This window comes from Gigantopelta aegis, chromosome 9 (assembly GCF_016097555.1).
Source record: "Gigantopelta aegis isolate Gae_Host chromosome 9, Gae_host_genome, whole genome shotgun sequence".
Classification (NCBI taxonomy): domain Eukaryota; kingdom Metazoa; phylum Mollusca; class Gastropoda; order Neomphalida; family Peltospiridae; genus Gigantopelta; species Gigantopelta aegis.
Window position 1 is genome coordinate 43,674,301 of NC_054707.1, and position 25,727 is coordinate 43,700,027.

At 37.7% G+C, this 25,727-nt stretch overlaps 2 protein-coding genes across 2 annotated transcripts; one reads left to right on the forward strand and one right to left on the reverse strand.

Annotated features, from left to right (window-relative positions):
- Positions 1-4,546: 4,546 nt before the first annotated feature.
- LOC121380925 (CDGSH iron-sulfur domain-containing protein 3, mitochondrial-like) lies at positions 4,547-12,153 on the reverse strand. Its single transcript, XM_041509963.1, has 3 exons — positions 12,035-12,153; positions 9,692-9,886; positions 4,547-4,874 (listed from the first exon to the last, which is right to left on the reverse strand). The coding sequence occupies exons 1-3, from the start codon at positions 12,104-12,106 to the stop codon at positions 4,683-4,685; spliced, it is 459 nt and encodes a 152-aa protein (XP_041365897.1). The 5' UTR covers positions 12,107-12,153; the 3' UTR covers positions 4,547-4,682.
- Positions 12,154-12,535: 382 nt separating this feature from the next.
- LOC121380714 (sperm-associated antigen 6) lies at positions 12,536-23,206 on the forward strand. The gene is made up of 9 exons (XM_041509667.1): positions 12,536-12,671; positions 14,784-15,046; positions 17,029-17,212; positions 17,669-17,874; positions 18,563-18,736; positions 19,186-19,338; positions 19,732-19,923; positions 20,937-21,199; positions 22,215-23,206. Exons 1-9 carry the CDS (start codon positions 12,647-12,649, stop codon positions 22,288-22,290), a joined length of 1,536 nt encoding a protein of 511 aa, XP_041365601.1. The 5' UTR covers positions 12,536-12,646; the 3' UTR covers positions 22,291-23,206.
- Positions 23,207-25,727: the final 2,521 nt, after the last annotated feature.

Here is a 25,727-nt window from a genome sequence, read left to right on the forward strand (position 1 = left end):
GCACTGGCTGGAACGAGAAATAACCCAATGAGACGTGTGATAGGAGACAATAAATAAATAAATAAATAAAAAGTTTGTTTCTTGTTTAACGACACCATTAGAGCACATTGATTTATTAATCATCGGCTATTGGATGTCAAACATATGGTCATTTTTGACACAGTCACAGAGAGGAAACCCGCCACATTTTTTCATTAGTAGCAAGGGATCTTTTATGTGCACCATCCCACAGACAGGATAGCACATACCACAACATTTGATGTACCAGTCGTGGTGCACTGGCTGGGACGACAAATAACCCAATGGGCACACCGACGGGGACTGATCCTTGACCGCGCATCAAACCAGCACTTTACCACTGGGCTACGTCCCGCCCGTATATAAGATTACAATACATACCAAATATGTAGTAAGAAAACAACGTTTGAAGTGAAACATTGGTAATTCTAACATAATCCCGGTGAGGAAACCTCAGACCCGCACGAAGGATTTTTAACGGTGTGCATGCGCGCACGCGCGAATTCCTCGTGATGGGACCAACAATGGCTAAGACTCAATTTCTTTTAGACTAAAGCGCAGTATTGTAGAAGTAAAGTATAACTTGTAAGCTCTGAGTTCAGACAGTCTCTACTAAATTCTGAAGATAAGAATCAACGCATAAACAAAAATAAATAAATAATGATAAAATAAAAATTAGACCGCGTACGGGCCCGAACCCGCTATATTGTTTTCCTTAGTAGGAAAGGATCTTTTATATGCACTTTCCCACCTACAGGACAGCACATATCCCGTTAGCCTAATAATTGTCCTGTGTTTATTGGTTGTAAGCTATATCTGGGTTGTAAACCCTATCTCGGAGGGCGTTATACAGTACAGACCTGGGGCTGGATCTAGCTAGAATTGCTTGGGCTGGAGGGTCGAACACCCCCGTAGACCCTTACCACCCCAACTCCACGTCCGTACCAGCTCCATGACTGATTCTGGTATGTTATCTTGTCTGTGGGTAAACTATATATACTCTGTCAAAAAAGAAACGCATAGGCGAAATATTCATGGAATTATCTCTTCAATACAAAGTGGCATAATTTCGTTATTTATGATCTTATCACAGTCAATGTGACATGAGTATGTGACAATGTTCTTGCTATGGACTGACGGCAATGGAGGCATTTTCGTCACCAAACAGCGTCACACGAGGGCGCTGAAATCAGTACCTTGTGTGGCCACCAGCAGCAGCAATCACTGCGCGACATCTCCTTGGCACAGACTGAATGAGTCTCTGAATCCGGGCACGTGGAATCCTAGTCCATTCTTCCTGCAGTGCATGTGACAATTGCGGAAGCATCTGAGGCTCCTGGTCACGCTGGCGTACACATCTGTCCAGTTCGTCCCATAGATGTTCAATGGGGTTGAGATCTGGCGATCTTGATGGCCATGGCAGCACATTAATGTTCTCATTCTGTAGGAAATCCATTGTTACACGTGCCGTATGCGGCCTAGCATTGTCCTGCTGAAAGAGTTTTCTCTGTCGATCCAAAATGGGAAGCATGTGACGGCGAAGAATTTCATCCCGGTAGCGTACAGCTGTCAGGTTGCCTTGTACGAACACAAGTTCATTTCTGCCGGTGTATGAGATGGCTCCCCACATCATATCTGTCAACTTGGGCGACGCAGTTGCTGGCAAAATATTCATTGCGGCGTCTGTAAACACATTGTCGTCCATCACGTCACTGTAGAAGGAAACGTGACTCGTCGCTGAACCATACTCGCCGCCAGTTTCCCCCAAGTTCCACCCCTGTACATTCTTGCACCAGCGAACACGTAAATGTCGATGTTAACGTCGCAGGACAGAGCCAACATACGGTCTCCTAGCCCGTAAACCAGCTTCTCGAAGTCGGTTCCGAATGGTTTGTGCAGACACCCTTCTCAAACCAGGTATGCGTCCAGCAGTGTTCGTTGCTGAGGCAGTTCGGTGACTCAAGTGCAGAACCAAGATGTAGCGATCTTGTACTGCAGTTGTTATGCGAGGTCTTCCACTTCTGGGCCGGTCTTCAGCTGATTGAAACTGCTGGTACCTGTCCCAGAGACGTGAAATGGTGCTCTGATGGACGTTCATGTGGTGTGCGACTGCTGACTGTAAGTCACCTAACTGGAGGCGGCCTATTGCAATGTTTCGATTCGGCAGGCTTAGTCTTGGGATCTTGTAACTCGTCTACGTCGAAATGGAAATGACGCATCATTGCGAGCTTTAAATACCCATCACTACCCCAATCGTTTCCCCCGAGTTTCACGTGCATTTGCCAAAATCTGACCATTTAACGCCGATTTCCTGCAATTGTCGCACAGCGTGTGTTAAATTTGTTTTAGGGTGCATTTGGGCATGCTGTAAAATCAAACACTTTTCTTCTTTCCCTATCACCTATGCGTTTCTTTTTTGACAGAGTATCCCTTGCTGCTAATGGAAGAAAGTAGTGGGTTTCCTCAAGACTATAATATATAGGCTATGTCAGAATTATTAAATGGTTGACACCCAGCAGCCGATAATTACTAATAATTCGTAAATAAATAACATAATAATAATATAAAAAATAATTAGAACCCCCCCCCCCCCCCCCCCCCCAACAAAAAAGCCCAACATTTAATTAGTGTAGTAGTACACTTATTTTGAAGTCGGTCTGAAATGATTTTAGGAATAATTTACAAAATGCACTTTTCAATAGGGTAGGCCTAGTTTCTAATTGTGTGTATGCGTGGAGGGGGTGGGGTTCGGGGTCGAAAACCCCTGGTCCAAACGAATTTTCATTTTTCAATATATATTTTTCTGTGTTGCATAACTACAACCCCCTCTAAAAACTCACTCGCCAAAGTACAGACCACCCTCCTCACAATTTCCTAGACACGTGCCTGGCGTGGATACGTGGTACCAGTAGTCTGGTGATTTCTGTGGCGAGAACGTTAGGTCTGTGTCAACAGTAAAATGAACTTCTATTCACCCAGGACATGAAAGCCCCTCCCCCACCGGAAATTTGCGTTAATCTAGCCCTTCTCACCAGTAATACACCAAAATATACATAAAAGTCTAAACGTGTGATGGATGCCGTAATTCACATACTAGTACGTGAATGACGATTACGATTCGCTCACTAGCTGGTATATTCAATAATGTCTGTATAGTCCAGTTTCTTCATTTGTCAGTACCAACTCTCCCCCCCCCCCCCAAACAATTCAAAATAATCATCCACACACAAAAAATTAATTAAATGCCATTCCTTATTACATTATATATATATATATATATATATATATATATATATATATATATATATATATATATATATATATATATATGCAGCAGCATGGTTTAAAATTTGACCCCACCATGTGAATTAATTTGGATACCCAAAAAGTATTAATAATACTGGCAAATATGGTAAGAAAAACTGTAGCAAAATTAATGTTTCAGTGGGCCAGACGAAATACTACATAAAAAAACCTCTTTGAAAACATTATATTTAACAGCTCTTTGGCAATTTAATAATAAAATATATCTGCCGAACTAAACTTTAATTCTGATACAGTGATGTCGCGAAGGACACCGGACCTAATTCACTAAACTCTCGTAACTTTGCAATCTCGTAGTGCAATGCTAAAAGACTTGCAAAGAGGATACTTTGTTGTCTAGCAGAGCCTAAAAGACCTTTGTGAATTAGACCCCTGGTATTCTAAGTTCTCAGACAACGCTGAACGACAATTAACTAAGTAATTTTCAATGTATTTAATATGGAGAATAGACCTAGTTAATTCTTGATTGACGACAAGTCCGTTTACCTTTGTCAACAGTTTAATACTGAGATTCCTTCAAGCATAGCACTCCCATGAATATATCAGTAAAGTAAAGCATAGTTGTACATAACTTGATAAACCGAGTAAGATACATACATGTGAAACACTTTGTTTAAATGGTACTTCATAATGCACCATTCAGTGAACTATCAGAGAACTAGGTGTATAGTCATTTAATGCAATCTACATGTCATCACCGGGTCTCACCGGGTCTCAAAGAATGTATCTCCTATCAGGGGCTAGAAACAAAGAAATACTTTACTGCTCCATCATAATTTAAAGTTTAAGTTTGTTTTGTTTAACGACACCACTAGAACACATTGATTTATTAATCATAGGGTATTGGATGTCAAACATTTGGTAATTTTGACATACAAATCTTAGAGAGGAAACCTGTTACATTTTGCCATTATTAGCAAGGGATCTTTTATAAGCTATTTCTCATTCCAGACAGGGCACCATGACTGGTATATCAAATATGCTATCCTGTCTGTGGGATGGTGCATATAAAAGATCCCTTGCTAATAATGAAAAATTTTAGCAGGTTTACTTTCAAAAGACTATATGCAAAATTTCCAAATGCTCGACATCCAACAGCCAATGATTAATAAAGCAACATACTCTAGTGGAGTCGTTAAACAAAACAAACTTAATTTTTTTTTAAAGCCAATAGCAAAATCCACTGATAACGAAAACACTCAAATTGATTAAAACTGGTTATATTTGTGTTTTGTATCAGCAAGCAATGTTGTAAAATGTGGATGTAAAAGTCCATCTTTCTAAAACCTATATAACACTATGTCACTATTTACAAGCTATAATTCCATGATGACTAAAGGTCAGAGTTTTAGTTCTTGTATGTCAGGTCGTTTGTGGGTGCCATCACAGAACGGGCGCTTTGATGTTTGTTTGCAGTTACACAACCAGTAGTTCTTTGTCTCATCCACCTGGAAGCGAATTGGCCGGGCTTTGGGCATCGTTTTCTTCTCAGCCGTACCCCACAGAGTCTTGTGTGTTCCATCACACATGGGCTGAAAAAGTTAAAAAACCCAATATGAATAACAAAAATTACTCAAAGTATAAACATCTTTTTTTTCTAACCCCTCCCCCCTTTGTTTAATGACATCTCAGCATGTGTTAAACTAGGGTTATCTGGTTTCTATATAAACTAGGATTATCTGGTTTCTATAAAAAAAACTAGGATTATCTGGTTTCTACATAAACTAGGGCTATCGGGTTTCTACATAAACTAAGGCTATCGGGTTTCTACATAAACTAGGGATATTTGGTTTCTATATAAACTAGGATTATCTGGTTTCTACATAAACTAGGGCTATCTGGTTTGTATGTAAACTAGGGCTATCTGGTTTCTACAAAAACTAGGGTTATCCGGTTTCTACATAAACTAAGACTATCTGGTTTCTACATAAACTAGGGATATCTGGTTTCTATATAAAGTGGGATTATCTGGTTTCTACATAAACTAGGGATATCTGGTTTCTATATAAACTAGGGTTATCTGGTTTCTATATAAACTAGGGTTATCTGGTTTTTACATAAACTAGAGATATCTGGTTTCTATATAAACTAGGGTTATCTGGTCTCTACATAAACTAGGGTTATCTGGTTTCTACATAAACTAGGTTATCTAGTTTCTACATAAACTAGGTTATCTGGTCTCTACATAAACTAGGGATATCTGGTTTCTACATAAACTAGGGTTATCTGGTTTCTACATCACCTAGGGTTATCTGGTCTCTACATAAACTAGGGATATCTGGTTTTTACATAAACTAGAGATATCTGGTTTCTACACAAACTAGGTTATCTGGTTTCTACTTAAACTAGGGTTATCTGGTTTCTACATAAACTAGAGATATCTGGTTTCTACATACACTAGGGTTATCTGGTTTCTACATAAACTAGGTTATCTGGTTTCTGCACATGGTTACACATGTATTTATTCTTTAGAATGACCATCAAAATTGCACCAAACTTCCTTCATCAAAATGCGCACTCATTTCCCTTTGGCGTAATCCTATGGGACATTCCAAATTACATAGCACCATACCCCCCCCCCCCCCCCCCCCCCCCACCTGTTACCAACTACGGTTGGACTGCTGGTACTCCCGGTACTTGTGCCTAGGACAAGCATACGCTATAAAAGCTTGCCCTGAATGTGCACGTTAAAAAATGTCCCATTCCCATTTGTCAGAACCGGCCTCGGTGGTGTCGTGGTTAAGCCGTGGGACATAAGGCTGGTAGGTACTGAGTTCGCAGTCCAGTACCGATTCCCAGTCAGAGCGAGTTTTAATGACTCAATGGATAGGTGTAAGACCACTACACCCTCTTTTCTCTCACTAACCACTAACCCACTGTCCTGGACAAACAGCCCAGATAGCTAAGGTGTATGCCCAGGACAGCATGCTTGAACCTTAATTGGATATAAGCACGAAAATAAGTTGAAATGAAATGAAATTTGTCAATGTGAAACCTAGAACTGCGTCACACAGAATGCATGAGCTGAACTGTGAGTGGACACTGGTTTTGGAAGCTATGAAAAGGTTTGCCGTGAACAACTGGGGTAAGTTTGTTTTGGGTTATTTGTGAATGTTCAGTGTTACATGATATATACTCGGAGTTGCATTATATTGTAAGTATATTTTATTTAATTTGTATATTATGAAAACTGTTGTAAATTAAAGTGTACTTTTGGAAAAGTTTTATAGGTAGACTATATTATCAATGTTAATTGTTGAGACATGCTTATAGATAGTGTTGGGGGGGGGGGGATATAGCAGTTTTAACATCGATTAATATTTAAAAAAAATAGTATAAGTAATTATACTGATTGGAATTTGTACACTGTTGATGTTATATATGCAGCAACAATGAATTTAATGTTACTGGATATGTATATTGTATTATGAATGGCAAAGAAAGTCATGATGGCTGCTGTTCAGTCAGCCATAGTCAGTGTGGCATATGTTGATAATTGTATTGGTTATTATATTTTTTATTAATAGGTAATTTTGTGGGTTTGAGCTGGTGACGTACATAGTGTGAGGGTTACCAGTAGCTTTTGGTGTCGCCGAAGCTTGGAGATGGATGACCGATTATCGAATGGGGCTATGGTGTCGTCTGTGATGAGGTTTCAAGGGTCAAGCTACCTTTCTAATGGTTCATTGGCAGAGCAGAGCGACTTTGTTGATTTCAAGGGCAGAGTGACCTTGACGGTGGTTCCAAGAGCTGAACGACCTTGTTAACAGGTTTCAAGGGCTGAGCGACCTTTGTAAAGACCTCGACATCTACTTGATGTTTCAAGTGTTTATGTGAAGGAATTCTGTGGTGTAGTAACTTTCAAGATTGATGTGATTGAAACTGAACTGTATGTACAGGCCCATACGCAAATATTTATATGGGGTGGTGCGTAATCGACATGAGGCATGCCCCCCGAAATTGTTTTAAATCTAGAATGCAGGAGATGCATTTTCCTGCATTCTGGGAAGTAAATTTGAAATGTTTCTTTGTCTCAAAATATGTCAAATATATTTTTTACACATCCACGGACGGACCTCGGCAGACGCATCCCCCCCCCTGCGTACAGGCATGATGTAGTGTGTGCCAGTGCTTCGTATTCAATTCTCAAAGAACACTATTACAATTTACTTTAAACCTTAAATTGGCCTTGGGATCACTATTTGTAATTCTGAGAATACATATACCGTTAGTTATTTTGTTGTTTGTTATTTCTGTTGGGGAATAACAGAATTAACTGCCCTCGGTCACTCATGGCATGACAGTCTAGAATGTGAAAGTAGACAGCTGCATCCATATACATGTGTAGGCAACATCAACTGAATAGCAGCAAGGGATCTTTTGTAAGCACTTTCCCATAGAAAGGATAGGATATACCATTCCCTTTGATATACCAGTTGTTAGTGCAGACGTGTGAAAACGGTAAGAATGATAGTTTCATTCATATATCACTGATGCAAGTCTAGTTTACACCAATTTCCATTCTCAGAGGTCTGTTAATCACTAAACCTGTAGTCTACGAATAAAGATCAGCACATACGTACACAGTTCATACACTTTTTGAACCACTTTCTCCTCCCAGCTAGTGCAACACAACTGGAATATCAAAGGCCATGGTATGTGCTATCCTGTCTGTGGGATAGTGTACTAATGAAAAAATGTAGTAGTTTCCTCTCTAAGACTATATATAAAAATTACCAAATGTTTAACATCCAATAGTTGATGATTAACAAATCAATCTGCTCTTTAGCTTCTTTATGAACCACATTCCATGACTTCCAATGGTTTAAACTTAAAAAGGATTTCCTGTGATCAGCAACAACATATTTCAACATTTTGATGTAATCTGACCCTCTTGCTGGGTTATTTGTAATGAGTAAAATAAATTAGCAACCAATAGTTTTTTCCACGGCCCAATTCAAAATTCCATGACTTTCTAGGCTTGGAAACTGACACTGGAAAATTCCAGGACGATGTCCATTACAGGGGACAATATTTTGAAATCTGAGGTAACCGGAAGTCGGTTCACGTGTTTTTTACCTAGGTAACCAATTGTTCGGTTACGTGAATTATATTTGCGTAACCCATGGGTTATCTGATCGGTTACCTCAAAATTACGTTGAAATTATATTTTAAATACATAGTTTTTAGCTGAAACATAAAGTTAAAACAAATACAAAAGAAAACATTTTACAAAAAATAATATAAAAAAATGTCTTTAATGCTTGCTAAAGTTAACAATATTAGAAAAGAACTGAATATTAGCCCCAGTACTGAAACAAAATACAGGGTCGTAGCCAGACATTTTCTTAGAATTACGCATGCCAAAGGCGTGCCCTAGCTGTAGATGCATTTTTAAAAATCTGTTTTCGAGTCAATTTTAAGATGATATTTTATAGAACAATTACAGACAGCCTCGACCTATTCCCGGATTTAGTTTTTGCATTACGCACATGCGTACTGTGCGTAATGGGCGCTACGCCTTTGAAATAGATAAATACTCATTTGTAGGGATTCCTTTTTGCGATTTGCGGTGGCTATTCTACTTTCACTTCATCGATGGTACTTATATACTACAGTGACGTTCCAAACGTTGTTTTTTTAAAGCTCATTATGCGATGTTAGTATTTAAAAAAAATTGTGACACTTTTGGATTCCTGTTTACGTTAAAACCATTTTTAACATATGTAAAATTATAGCCAATTCAATAGTATGTCTACATATATTCCTTTAGAAATAAAATAGCAGCAGAAAATTTAGCCGTCCCAAGCGGTCCGAGCACATTTCTTAAAAGTTTTTTAAACTGTAGACTGGTCGCAAGTTACAACTGTTGCAATATAACGTTGTTTACTGGTTTGCTGCGCATCAAGTATCTAAAAATCAGTCTAAAACATTTGTCGGAATACCAATAGTATGTCTGCATGAATAAACTTCCTGTAATCGTGAAGTTTGCAAGTTTTAATTTCTGAACGTTTACAGGTCATGACGTAACCGATTTGCGGTTCGCGTAAATTTAATTTTGCGTAACCGACACGCGAACAGAACGGCGGTTCGCATGAAATATTGTGCCCTGCATTAGGGGATACACCAATGCATCACGATAGCACTGCTGATAATATTATACATGATACCTTTGCATGTGTATCAAACGATGATTTATATTTTGACCAACACTGTGAATCTGGTATTATGACATGTACGGTATCAAAAGTTATGTATTGTGATATGTTACATGTTATGAGGTAGATATATTATGATACCCCTAATGTCAGTGATCCGTATAAACCATGTCATCATCAGATGCCTATACCTGAGTGTGACTGTAGCCACAAGAACACCATGAATATCTCTTCCCAGCAGTGAGCTCCATGCTAAATGGCTTCTTGTCATAGCTCTTTCCCTTTGGAGGTCCATCGAGGGAGTACTCATCGGGAAACTGTGGTTCCTCTACATGCTTCTTCCTCTTTGGGTCGTCAGCCAAGTCATCAGGAGTTAAAAACCTACGCTGTAAAAATTAGACAATTTTTTTAATGTTAAATTAAAGCTATATATATATATATATATATGTATATATGCATAACAGAAGGCTGTACCTACTAAAGACGCAGTGAATGTCTATACATTGTATAGATATACAAATATATACACCTTCCTTCCCCTAGAATATGAATGGAAATGTTTTAAATGTACTATATTACTTTATTACATACTCTGTTTTATAAATACTTTTTACTACTGAAGACCAATCTTTCCCCCAAATAACATGACCTGGACATTCTTGGTATGACCTGGGTCTGCTAAAACATATTCACTATATACAGCTGACTATAATCCATTAGGATACAAAAATACCACAATAGGTAATGGCAAATTTTGTTGCCGTTTGGTTTAAAAGTATGTAAGCAATGAACAGAACACATTTACACAAAATATTGAACTGAAATATCTCCCATTCTCATCCTTAATATGTGGTGTTTGTTACCTCAAATTTTCTTCAACAAATCATTAAAAAAGTTTGCATAAACATGTGTTTGAACAATTGTCATTGTCTTTTAGTTATAACATGGAGCAGTCATTGTTTCAAAGTGAACAGGTATACTACAACTTCTTTAACATTATCACACATGCCAGTACTGAAGTCCACTGGTAAAGTATTAGCCTGATGCACGGTCGGTCTAGGATCGATTCCCGTAGTTGGCCCATTGGGCTATTTTCTCATTCCAGCAAATGCACCATAACTGCTACTGCTATATCAAAGGCTGAGGTATGTGCTATCCTGTGTGTGGAATGGTGCATCTAAAAGATCCTTTGCTACTAATGGTAAAATGTAGGCGGGTTTCCATTCAAAGATTATATGTCAGAATTACCAAGTGTCTGACATCCAATAGCTAATGTTTAATAAATCAATGTGCTCTAGTGGTGTCGTTAAACAAAACCACCTAAGTTTACATACATGTGTTTACATACATACACTTGTACATACATGTATACTATCGTATTTAGTTCTTTTTTTACAATTTGAATATTTAAATTGCAATAACTGTTTTGTTATCTTTGCTGCTAAATTTAGGGATGCTTTAACATATGGTCATTCTCTACAAAATTCAGCCATAACTAAGCACTTGAGTGGATTAGTAATTTGTGTGTATGTGAGTTAACTATGTACAAACAGTTTTTATAGGACAGTAGAGTTTGGGCGAGTTGTTAGAAAACAAAATCAGTTTTGGGTCAAGCTGAAACAATCTTTGCACTACTATCATCACAAATATTTACATGCACCATCGCGACCTTAACTTAGGGTATGTAATTTTACCCTTTGTACCCTCTGTTAGAAACCCTGAGACAACAAATGTGATATTGGAAGATTGCGAGATCGGTGCATGTAGAAACAAAACTAATGGAATTTAAAGCCTAAAACAGTTAGGGACGTCAATGATACCCCAAACTAAGAATAATACTACAATCAGCCTCCATTAAAAGTTTAAAACTAATAAACGTTATAGTGCACGGGGCACATTAAGTCAATACTTTTCTTAACGTGCACGGCGAGTTGCTTCCCTCTACTTTGCCAATTTAAAATTGAGGGGATATTTTTTAAGGTTGTCGTTAAAGATTTATTTTGTTAATAATGATGCAAGTACTTCAATCGGGGTTTTGTGAGTACTGTACGTTATAAATTTTGGGTTTGTGTGTCCATGTGTTGTACTATTTCAGTTTGAAACATGGTGCCACAAGTTTTGAATACAGGCTATATATTGGGTATGTAACAAGATCCGGATGTAGTAAGAACCACACTTACTACGTCCCTCCAGACTAATAAAAGCTAATAATTTTTATTTAGCTTGACATAACAAGCATAAGAAAAATTATTTGGAAGAAACACATTTTATTTTAATGTGTAATTTATATTAAAAAAAACGTTGGTCAGTACTATTTCTTTAGCATGCGTCTGGAAACTGCAGCGACTGAATCTTTGGTCTAACCGTAAAGTTCTGTCAAATGACTCGATTATAGGTTCCTATCGAAGATACATGTATACGAAGAGTAGTATATTATAATTAGCATACTCCTAAAGAGAATGGTATATTTTAAATACTCAGTATTTCCAAGTCACATTGTATTACTATACGTTTTCTATAACTATAGTAAATACCTGTATCAATACAAATGAACTAGCTTTTTTCTGCAAATTTCTAAAGTATTTCAGTTTCATGGGAAGCGCCATGTTGCTGTATCGGATAAATTAATTAGGGCCTAGGTCTAAAGGATTTCCCTCCTAGTACTTTTTGTATAGGTACGTTTTGACCAAATATGGATACGTTTGTGTTAGGTACTTTTTGATTTGGGTATGTTTTGACTTGTATCCGTCAGAAGCTGTCATGGTATTGATGCGCCAAATACATAGATTTATCCATGATATGATTCATATGGAATCGACCGAGGAGTCACCGGTGTCGTCTGGGACATTAGCTCAAAAGACAATTATTTTTGTTTTTGAAAATAAAACAAATTGTAATTATATGTATGCCTCTGAAGTATTATAAAAATAATAAATGACACGATCATTTGGTTTAAGGATGATTATTGGTTTTATGTTTACAACAAAGAATGGCCAATGAAAAATGATCACGTCAGTTAGTGCGGATCAGGGCAGTTGTCATTGCCAATAGCAACAACATCTCTCTGGAAAATCAGTGTTGAAAATATTACAGGGAAACGTGTCAAAAATATTCTAAAGGCCTAGTTGGAAGTGCACAAAAACACAATGAGTCAAAGACAAGTACTACAAGGTAATATACATGAATTTGTATTTTTGTAATTAATTAATTAATCACGATACGAACGTGAAGCCAAAGGCACATTTTGATTTTCACTTCGACAATCTTTTTTGTTTTTAAGGCGTTTAGCACAGACACTTTACATGATTCCTAAATATTTATAATAATTATTATTTAAAATTCGGCCATCCAGAATTGTTAACATTTAATTGCTAACAACAGCTCTTTTAATATTTGCCAATAATATTTACTTTGTATTAAATTTTAATCCACAATTTTTGTTTAGTTGCATCGAAGTATGGCGATCTCGCCCCGTGTTGATCTCGCCCCGGGCGAGTTCGCCCCGGGCGAGTTCGCCAGGACTTATTTTCATCGTTAGGCGAAGTTATCATACATATTAGACTTGCTAGAAGACATATATTACAACATATATTATAGTATATATCTACTGTCATTATCAGCATGTTTTTGTGCCAAAACTACAGGGTTATATCACTTATACTACTAGTTTTGTGTTGGGACACGCTGTGGCGAGATCGCCATATTTACTTCCGTGTTGCATGTCTGTTTAGCGAAGTCGCCAGTACATTATAACTCAACAATATTCAAGTTACAAGCTGTTTTATGTTTACTTCATTAAGTAAATACATGTGCAGTAGTCATGGTTGGATTTTCTTGTTGTAAAATGTAATACATTGGTAGTTTACATTTCTGACGATTTCACTTGCAAGCCGGGGCGAGATCGCCAGGATTTTTCTTGTTTAAGTTTACAGTTTATAATAATAAATACACGTAAAGTACACATTTATGTGTGCATATTTGTGAGAAGCTTTTTATAAAAGTTAATGGATTAAGAGGTTAACAACGTTAACTGATTAAAACAGCAGTGTAATTAATAGAACAAGGCATGTTTTGTGAGTTCCGTTTTTTTACAGGCTACTTACGTAGTTGAAAATCAATTTCAACTGGAGGCAATACCACCCCGACCTTTTGACATCATACATGGACATACCTCACACACATATATATATATTTAGTATATATCAAATAATCGTTAAAGTGTGCACTTATGACAAATAGTTGCGTAGTAACGTGTGACAACTTCACCCAACATAAAAATGCTACACTGAGAAAATCCTGGCAATCTCGCCACAGCCTGAAAAAGTGATATAATAAGAAATGTAAACTTAAAAAATGTTACATTACATGATGAAACAAACCATAAATGTGTACTTTACGTGTATTTATTATTATAAACTGTAAACTTAAACAAGAAAAATCCTGGCGATCTCGCCCCGGCTTGCAAGTGAAATCGTCAGAAATGTAAACTACCAATGTATTACATTTTACAACAAGAAAATCCAACCATGACTACTGCACATGTATTTACTTAATGAAGTAAACATAAAACAGCTTGTAACTTGAATATTGTTGAGTTATAATGTACTGGCGACTTCGCTAAACAGACATGCAACACGGAAGTAAATATGGCGATCTCGCCACAGCGTGTCCCAACACAAAACTAGTAGTATAAGTGGTATATCCCTGTAGTTTTGGCACAAAAACATGCTGATAATGACAGTAGATATATACTATAATATATGTTGTAATATATGTCTTCTAGCAAGTCTAATATGTATGATAACTTCGCCTAACGATGAAAATAAGTCCTGGCGAACTCGCCTCGGGCGACTTCACCAGGGCGAGATCGACACGGGGCGAGATCGCCAGGCTCCGTTGCATCAATGATAGATAAGACCTAACTGGTAGACTAGTGATTTTGTTTAATTTCTCAGTTAAACTGCAAATGGTTCTTATACGTCACTGGAGACATTTCAAAACAAGACACATTTCATCTTGACCATACACTAGTCAGAATAAGACATAGAATATTGGTAATTAGTGTTTACCTAGCTTAATGTCCATCTGTGATTATCCATGATGCAAATGCTTGGTCTAGTATTAGGACACAGTATTCAGGCAGACAATGGGGCACCATCTAGCAACGGCTATGGATTTGAATCTAATTTAGACTGTTTAACAATAACAATGGAGGAGTGTTGACCATTTGTATGCCCATGTACATATGTATGTACTGTGTAATGTTTTGTTTATCACTTTCAGTATTTGAACAATACCAGAAAAGTAGGACACAGTTTGTGCAGACTGTGGCTGAATTGGCATCACGTCCACAAAACATTGAAACTCTTCAAAATGCTGGTGTCATGTCATTACTTCGGCCATTATTGTTGGACATCGTTCCCACAATCCAGCAGACAGCTGCACTAGCACTAGGTCGACTCGCCAACTACAATGATGACCTGGCTGAAGCGGTCGTCAAGGGAGACATATTGCCACAACTGGTGTATTCGCTTGCTGAACAGAACGTTAGTTTCCGGTTATATATACTTATATATTTCCTTTCAGATCAGCGTTAAAAGTACTGACCATAGTTATTAGGCAGTGTAAAATATTTTCAGCTATTAAAACATTTTATTTTTATTATATGGCACTTTATTTGAAAAAACTTACTTTAATTGTTAATTTTGGCAATTCCGTTATAGTTTTGGTCATTATAAATTACGTTTGTAGTAACTCCATATTTGTTGTAAGCAAAAGAAAAAACTGAATGCAACTTGGGAAGTAGTCATTGATTTTAAAATTAATATGTTAACTGTAACCCCCCTGAATTATAATTTATGTACCCAACTAGAGCTGGGCGGTATACCGTATATACCGTTCGGTATTGGTATTATGTTAATACCGATTTACCGTACCGAGCAAATTTCAAAATACCGAAATTTCGGAATTGAAAAATATTTCCCGGAAGGCACTAATAATATATCTGACGAACGCAAAATGGGTTGGTATAAATCAGACGAGAGCCTTGTGTATGGAATTTAATTGTATTTAGATGAAATTAGCGAAGGAGCTTTAACACAGGCATGCGTTTAAAGCCGAGTATACCAAAAATAGCGCTCGATATCGGAATCGTGTCAATACCGAATACCGTACCGATACCGGGGTAAATCACCACAAAAATACCGATATTGATATCAAATCTCAAATTTCAATACCGCCCAGCTCTATACCCAACCCTGACTATAGGCGTACAGGCTCCCATTTTTGTAGGGGGGCAGGCTGGCTTTTACCAGAATTAGATGAAAATGCCTGAATCTGAATTTATTCATATTAGCATTACTACCAAACAGCTGTAAGCCCTATATGGTTGCAAACAAATTACTACGCATGGATTACAACTAATTTTGAGGATAGAATGAATGAAATACATGGTTAAACGGTCTTATGTTCCCCAAATATCTGTATTATTCATGTCCTAATTTGAGGTTCTGCCCCCTGTCTCGTATGCTTATGACCCTGATGATGCGGTGAAAGGTTAACTCATCACATTTAGTGTTGAGTGAGTGCATGTCTCATTTCGTTGTTTTAAGATTCCTATACCACCTTGAATCTCTCATAACCCTTCAGCGGCTGTCCTGGACATATAGCTGAGGGATGTGTGCCTAGAACAGCATGCTTAAACCATACCTGAACATGAACATTTATAATGAAAAGAAATGAATGAATTACCAATATGATTATTTGACCAGTATCTCGTATTATTCAGGCTTTCATAGCGGGATAAAATCTATAGAACATACTGACTCATGCAGTATTGATTGATTCAGTTTCACTGAAATGTTTTCAAAATAAGGTCTCACTACACAGATGTCATCTGCCATTGAAACCCATGTTAAATTGCCCAACTTCAAATGAAGATTGCCAATAGAACGGGTTCTCGTTGGCACTAACAACATACACCATTGTGAACATACATTATATAAGCATTTATTTTCACTCCAAAATTGAGAACATTTCCATCTCATTTTTTTGTTATGACCGCATCTGGCTGTAGTACTGGTCCGAACAGGTGGTTCATTAACTGATTCACTCCGGTTGTCTCTTGCACCCATGTCCCAAAAGGTAAATGCACAATATTACAAAATAACATGGGCAAAATACAGCCAGAAGGCTTACCATTAAACACACATATTGTTCTCATTCTTCACCATTTCCTAGAAGTGAATATGTGAACCACAACTTGTGTCACAATTAGGAACTATAGAGGACCGTGATGAATGAACTCTCACCCGGAAGTGATCTGTGTAGTAAGACCTAAGTAAACATAAAGAAGTACATGACCTAGAATTTAATACAAGTGACAGTTACAGAAATCTTCAACTTGATATTTATCAGTTTACAGCAAATCTGGTTTTATATGTCCGTCATTTTGTAAAACAGCAAAACAAAATGTTTATGTGTGTTTTGAATGTATTCCTGACCTGTTTGATATTATTGTTTTCTGTAGCGGTTTTACAAGAAAGCAGCTGCCTTTGTACTTCGAGCAGTGGCCAAACATTCTCCCCAGCTGGCTCAGTCTGTGGTGGATTGTGGTGCACTTGATGCCCTTGTTATTTGCTTGGAAGAATTTGATCCTGGTGTAAAAGAATCGGCAGCATGGGCATTAGGTTATATCGCCAGACACAATGCAGGTAAATAATAATAATAATAATAATAATAGTAGTAGTAATAATAATAGAATCTCTTACTGTTGTAAGATAAAGATAAGGCCAAGACCAACACTTGTAAAGGAGAATTGTTTTGGAAAGATTCAAGGTAATTTTCTACTCCAATATAAAAGCTAGCTGATTCGATCCAATGGTAAGGAAATTAAGATCTATTTTAGAGTATCGACACAAAAGAGAAAATACCGGGAGGAGGTGGGTGAGTTGTCTCCCCCCCCCCCTCTCCCCCCGAAAAATATGGGCAATAGTGTTTTTGGTTTAAGAGTACCCTTTTTGTGTAGCTGGAGAAAACCCTTATTACTGAGCCCTGATTGCCTTTTTACTGCCCTCAGAGCTAGGAACGGCCTTGATTAGCATACCATGTGAATTATGGAGCAACACCATGTCACCAGTAAAGTAATGAAGTTTTCTGTCTGTTTTCAGAGTTGGCCCAGGCTGTGGTGGATGCAGGGGCAGTTCCACTTCTTGTGCTCTGCATCCAGGAGCCGGAACTGTCCTTGAAGAGAATCTCGGCCTCAGCACTGAGCGATATCTGTAAGCACTCGCCGGAACTCGCCCAGACCGTGGTTGATGCTGGGGCCATAGCTCACCTAGCACAGATGATACTTAACCCAGATGCCAAGCTGAAGGTGATCACAGAACTTAGTGTTATAAGTGTTTAGGTCACGCCATACAGATGCTGTCTGTCATTGAAGCAGACGTAACAATTTAATGTTGTTTTGACTTAAAACTACTTGTTAAATACATCATGTTGACTTTAAATTTCATCTGTGTAATGGGGTTGAATGTGTGTATTTTCTCTGCTCTAGTCTATTGTTCAGTTATACAAATTTTTCAGAACCACACCTGGAACTGTGAATTTGAAATGTTCCAAAATGTGCTTAACAGCATCTAGAATTAAAATATCTTCGGTAGCTCTTTGTTCCCAGAACCCCTTAGTAATTTGTTGTTTCCTTTTGCAACAATTAAAACTTTAATTCATATGTATGTCACTGGCTCCAAATCCATTTAAAATTTCCATCTGATGAATTTGATGGTTAATAACCGATGTCAAAACTGCTTGAATAGTCTATCGTGATTTCTTGCAAAACAAGAAACGTACTGGTTTATTATTGTATTCCTTTACCAGAAACGAAAATCCTCCCATGTTTTTCAGGATATTTTTTTCTATCCCTGTTCTTTGATGAAAAGGGTCACAGTATCCCGATACTTTTCGAAATATAAAGTTTACCATTGTTTTGTGTATTATAATTAAAATTAAAATCTTTGTATTTTGCATTTTGCTAAATATATAAGTGACTTTTCTTGTTCTTACAGCGACAAGTGTTTTCAGCTCTGAGCCAGATTGCCAAACACTCGGTGGATCTAGCGGAGATGGTTGTGGAGGCAGAAATCTTCCCGGCTGTACTTACGTGTCTGAAAGACCCTGACGAATACGTTAAGAAGAACGTGGCCACACTGATCAGAGAAATAGCAAAACACACACCAGAGGTATCATCTTATTAATGCTGTTAAATAGTATGATGTATAAAATGATAAAAGTGAGGTACATTAGGTGGAGTACATGTACATTTTAAAGAACATATGTTTTACATATATGGGGCGGGGGGATGGATTAGGATAGAGCGATTGCCTGAGGTTTTGTAATGATCAATCACCAGACAAATGACAGGTTAATAATTAGGATATTAAACTGCTGTTTGATATCAAGTTTATGTGCCTCATGAAATAATGTTCTAAAGTTTATGACAGATAAAAGTGATTTCATGTACCTGCTTAGTGGACATACATTTTAATAAAAAATGGAAGCTTGATTGATATCTTATTTAATTAAATTATCAAATTAAATTACCCAGATCATCACAATATTTTTTCACAAAATATGCTTGTTTAGATCTGTGTAAAGATATAATTGATGTGTATTGTTTTGTATATTGTAGCTTGCTCAGCTGATCGTGAATGCTGGTGGGGTGGCTGCGGTTGTCGACTACGTTGGAGAATCAAAGGGAACCGTTCGACTACCGGGCATCATGATGCTAGGATATGTGGCAGCTCATTCGGAAAATCTGGCCATGGCTGTTATCGTGTCAAAGGTATTTAATATATTTCTGTTATTACCATTACTCAGAATTTGACAGTTTTATATAGAACAGTCTTTGGATCAGGATTTAAGCTGGGGGAAAGAAAAATATGATACAGCAATTATGCTATCCATCCAGTTAAATATACAGGCTTTGGATTTAGAGATTTGTTTTTAGGATTCTGCCAGAACCTTAAAATAATATACATGTAATATAGATATTATAGTATTGCAGAAGCACAGAATTATGTTCAATTCACAATTTGATATATTATGTCAGGGTATGAACATTTCTCAGATGTACTTCTAGACATGTTCATATCCATCCATGTATGTGTTAAGACATACTTTTAGGTTTTATTAATGTGATTATTTCAGTGCATGTTAAGTTTGTTTTGTCTTGCAGGGAGTAGTTCAGCTGGCGATCGCGCTGTCGGAGGAGCAGGAGGACCACATCCAGGCAGCGGCGGCCTGGGCGCTCGGTCAGATTGGTCGACACACGCCCGAACACTCGAAGGCCGTTGCTGTCGCCAACGTCCTGCCCAAACTACTGCAGTGCTACTTGAGAGCCGATGTGTCCGAGGACTTACAGACAAAGGTAGGTGCTGGCGAACTCCAGATAGAAGATTATGTGTGTGTTATAGACCTTTGTCTTACTTTAACCTCAGTCACTAATCTATGGGTTTTGTTGCCCTGCTAATACAAAATGCATTTTTGGTGAAATAACAATTTTGAGGAAATCACTTTTTTGTGTCTTATATTTGTTTAGTAAAGGCTTTGTTAAACTCTTTTGTGTCTCAAAGTCAAGGAACCAGGAAAGCATTGCTCTGATATCTAGCTATATTAGATTGATGTGTGCTCTAAAAGACCACAATTAAGGCATTAACTCATTTTGTACAAGATTGACACTTAAGGTTTTCTTCATATTATTCATGATCGCTAATAACATTTATGTTTTTCTAAATTATTAAATCATATTGGCATTGCAACACAGACTGATGTACTCATTAACATTCACATACTTTAATGTAAAAAGGCGAGGGTGTTTGAAATGTAGCCCATGGTCACACGACTGGTACATCATGGTCTGTCATATGAGTGTTTCTATCTGTGAAAGTGCATGTAAAAGATCCATTGCTGCTATTTAGTAGTAGTAGCTTGAGTGGTAACAGAGGGTTTTCTGTCACAATCTAGACCAAATATGAAATGACAATGTATTAGACACCCAATAGTTGTAATATAAAACATGGTGAGCTGTCGTTAAACAAATATTTGTTTCTTTTCCTGAGATGTTGCAAACACAGAGCCCTGTTGTTTGACATCTAGTCATTTGTTTATTTGTTCGTTAACTTGTCCATTCATCCATCCATCCATCCATCCAGCCATCTATCCTTCATCCATCTACCCACCCAAGAACCCACATCTATCCATCCATCCATCCCATCCATCCATCCATAACTAACTAAAACAATTATTAATAACACATTGTTATAGACTCCAAAAGGAGATACTAAATTAAACATTTATAAAATTCAGCAAAGTTACAATTCCATGTCGTAGTTCTCATGTTTTTTTCCGTCTTAACATTTAAACTGTTTGTGTTGTTTCCAGAGCAAGAAAGCTTTGAAGAACATCCTACAGAAGTGTGTGCACCTGCCGGCCCTGGAGCCGCTGTTACACGACGCCCCGCCCAACATCCTGAAGCACGTGGTCGGTCAGTTTAGCAAGGTGTTGCCGCATGACTCGAAGGCCAGGCGATTGTTTGTCACCAGTGGGGGGCTCAAGAAGATACAGGAGATCAAGGCAGAGGCCGGATCAGCCCTTGCAGAATATATCAACACAATCAACAACTGCTACCCAGAGGAAATCGTAAAGTATGTACACTCTGTAGCTGTACACTGTTCACTAAGGCAACACCATACGATAAAACTGCCTCCTACGAGATATAGCAACTGATGAAATTGTAATGTTATCTTGTCACAATCGGCTATTCTCATGGTTACTCTCATAAGAGGCACTCCTATTGTACGGCTTCGCAGTTACTGTCTTTAAACCCTGATCATCATGATAATAGTTGAAGTGGGTTTCGTGTAATATTGCAAAATGGATGGCTTACGGGACTAGCTTTGGATGCGCAGAGTTCGATCCTGTTGTGAATGGAACTTTTGAATCTATATATGAGCAAGGGACATCATTGATGTTCAAAAACTATCTATGAAAATGCACCTATGGCTTTTTGACTGGCCTCGGTGGCGTCGTGGTTAGGCCATCGGTCTACAGGCTGGTAGGTACTGAGTTCAGATCCCAGTCGAGGCATGGGATTTTTAATCCAGATACCGACTCCAAACCCTGAGTGAGTGCTCCGCAAGGCTCAATGGGTAGATGTAAACCACTTGCACCGACCAGTGATCCATAACTGGTTCAACAAATTCCATGGTTTGTGCTATCCTGCCTGTGGGAAGCGCAAATAAAAGATCCCTTGCTGCTAATTGGAAAGCGTAGCCCATGTAGTGGCGACAGCGGGTTTCCTCTCAAACTCTGTGTGGTCCATAACCATATGTCTGATACTATATAACTGTAAATAAAATGTGGTGAGTGCGTCGTTAAATAAAACATTTCTTTCTTTCTATGGCTTTTTGTGAATATCCAGCCAGGCAAGACTCTGGGTCTTTTAAAAACATATTTTTCAAATGTGATATTGTTTTTACTTGTATAATGTTGCATTTAGTGTAAGTCCTTTCATCCATTCTACAGTACATACTATGTTATCAGTGTCTGTGTTTGTGTGGTTGCCTATCCAATCAGTGCATTTTATAAAAAGTGTTGGGATCAGTGTTATTTATTTTAATAAACGTTTCAGTTACATTTTTTTGTTTTCTTTTATTTCAGATACTATTCACCTGGATATTCTGATGCCCTGCTGGAAAGAGTGGAACAATATTCCCCACAACAGTTAACCAATTGACATATTATGTGATGAAAACAAAATAAACACTGACAGATGTCTGATTCTATACATTTTACCACATCCATAAAAAAACACACAAAAAAACATACAGTGAAGAACTTAAAATGATCGTGCGGCTATGTCTAAAGAGTGGGCCAGATAATAAAGATGTTTTATGTTATGTGTAATGAACTCAGGACCCAACCATTATTTTTTTAGCGTTAGTATGAGTTACTGATGAGTTATTAACATTATGAGTTTTTATATTGCTGGGATGAAAAGTTTCATTTTTATTTCGTTTTTCTTCTATAACTGCAGTACATAATTTAAAATTTTATATTTATTATATGCACTGAATTTATATTCTTTGTGAGTCTTGGTGCCTGTAATGAAGATGTTTTAATGTTCTGAAGCTAGTGTAACAGGATTGTTTGCCATTTTGTTTTAATACTACATACAGGCTCCAAGACTTTATCATGTATCATAAAAATGTCTGAAATTGGCTTATATTGTACTCCAAATGAAAGGATTATATTTTTTATCCTAAGCATAATGTAATCATTTTGCTTTTTAAATATTAATTAATTTTCATTTGGTTACTTGTTGTGACATAAATTTTATTAAAACTGATATTGTATTTTAAAGAGAAAATAAATAATAGTTTTTGTATATATTAATTTGATGGTTGACAGATTTTCTTATGTCCCAGTTCCTAATCTTTAAAAAACAGTTGACGCTTTGGATAAATACTAGTAAATGTTTCCATTTGAGGGTATTTGGCCTAGCAGAGAGGTATTTGCTTAGCCTTATGTACAATATATATAATATCAATAGATAAAGTTTAAATAGAAAATATTTCACTTTTGTATATAATTTCAATACATCAATTTCCCTGGCCACATGATCAATCTGATTAAAATTAACTCTACTGGTCTATTAATTTTAATTAGATTGCCATACAATAATCACAATGTGTAAGGTTTTGGACTAAATATTAAATAGTATCATGACAAAGGGGAAAAAGTAGTTCAGTGACAGGTCATTTGCTGGGTGATATGATAGAATCATGACAAAGGGGAAAGAGTAGTTCAGTGACAGGTCATTTGTTGGGGGATATGATAGAATCATTATACAGGGAAAAGAGTAGTCAGTGACAGATCATTTGCTAGGAGATATGATAGAATCATTGCACAGGGAAAAGTAGTTCAGTGACAGATCATTTGCTGGGGGATATAATAGAATCATTACATAGGGTAGAGTAGTCAGTGACAGGTCATTTGCTAGGAGATATAATAGAATCATTACACAGGGAAAAGAGTAGTCGGTGACAGGTCATTTGCTAGGAGATATGATAGAATCATTACACAGGGAAAAGTAGTTCAGTGATGGATCATTTGCTGGGAGATATGATAGAATCATTACACAGGGAAAAGTAGTTCAGTGGCAGGTCATTTGCTGGGGGATATGATAGAATCATTACACAGGGAAAAGTAGTTCAGTGACAGATCATTTGCTGGGAGATGTGATATAATCATTACACAGGGAAAAGTAGTTCAGTGACAGATCATTTGCTGGGAGATATGATAGAATCATTACACAGGGAAAAGTAGTTCAGTCATAGGTCATTTGCTGGGTGATATGATAGAATCATTACACAGGGAAAAGTAGTTCAGTGACAGATCATTTGCTGGGTGATATGATAGAATCATTACACAGGGAAAAGAGTAGTTCAGTGACTGATCATTTGCTGGGTAATATGATAGAATCATTACACAGGGAAAAGAGTAGTCGGTGACTGATCATTTGCTGGGTGATATGATAGAATCATTACACAGGGAAAAGAGTAGTCAGTGACAGATCATTTGCTGGGAGATATAGAATCATTACACAGGGAAAAGAGTAGTCAGTGACAGATCATTTGCTGGGAAATATGATAGAATCATTACACGGGAAGAGTAGTCAGTGACAGCATCATTTGCTGGGGGGATATGATAGAATCATTACACAGGGAAAAGAGTAGTTCAGTGACAGATCATTTGCTGGGGGATATGATAGAATCATTACACAGGGAAAAGTAGTTCAGTGACAGATCATTTGCTGGGAGATATGATGGAATTATTACACAGGGAAAAGTAGTTCAGTGACAGATCATTTGCTGGGAGATATGATAGAATCATTACACAGGGAAAAGAGTAGTCAGTGGCAGGTCATTTGCTGGGAGATATGATAGAATCATTACACAGGGAAAAGTAGTTCAGTCATAGGTCATTTGCTGGGGGATATGATAGTATCATGACACAGGGTAAAGAGTAGTTCAGTGACAGGTCATTTGCTGGGGGATATGATAGTATCATGACACAGGGGAAAGAGTAGTTCAGTGACAGGTCATTTGCTGGGGGATATGATAGTATCATGACACAGGGGAAAGAGTAGTTCAGTGACAGGTCATTTGCTGGGGGATATGATAGTATCATGACACAGGGAAAAGAGTAGTTCAGTGACAGGTCATTTGCTGGGGGATATGATAGTATCATTACACAGGGGAAAGAATAGTTCAATGACAGGTCATTTGCTGGGGGATATGATAGTATCATGACACAGGGGAAAGAGTAGTTCACTGACAGGTCATTTGCTGGGGGATATGATAGTATCATGACACAGGGGAAAGAGTAGTTCACTGACAGGTCATTTGCTGGGGGATATGATAGTATCATTACACGGGAAAGAGTAGTTCAATGACAGGTCATTTGCTGGGGGATATGATAGTATCATGACACAGGAGAAAGAGTAGTTCAGTGACAGACACAGGGAAGAGTAGTCGGTGACAGATCATTTGCTGAGGGATATGATAGTATCATGACACAGGGAAAAGGGTAGTCCTTGACAGATCATTTGCTGAGGAATATGATAGCATCGTGACAGGGAAAAGAGTACTCGGTGACAGACACGGAAAAGAATAGTTCAGTGACAGATCATTTGCTGGGGGATATGATAGTATGACACGGGGGAAAAGGGAGAATACTTGACAGATCATTTGCTGAGGAATATGATAGCATCGTGACATGGGGAAAAGAGTACTCGGTGACAGACACAGGGAAAAGAATAGTTCAGTGACAGATCATTTGCTGGAGATATGATAGTATCATGACACAGGGAAAAGAATAGTTCAGTGACAGATCATTTGCTGGAGATATGATAGTATCATGACACAGAGAAAAGAGTAGTTCAGTGAGGTCATTTGCTGGGGATATGATAGTATCATGACACAGGGAAAAGAGTAGTTCGGTGACAGACCATTTGCTGGGGATACGGCTTGTATAATTTGTCTGGACTTTTTCAGAGTCTGTGGTATGTACTGTGAATGGGGATGGGAATGTGCATGTGAAAGATACTTTAACTGCCCCCCACATAGGCTAAACCTAACGCATTGCAGTAGTTTTCTCTCTCATCTCATG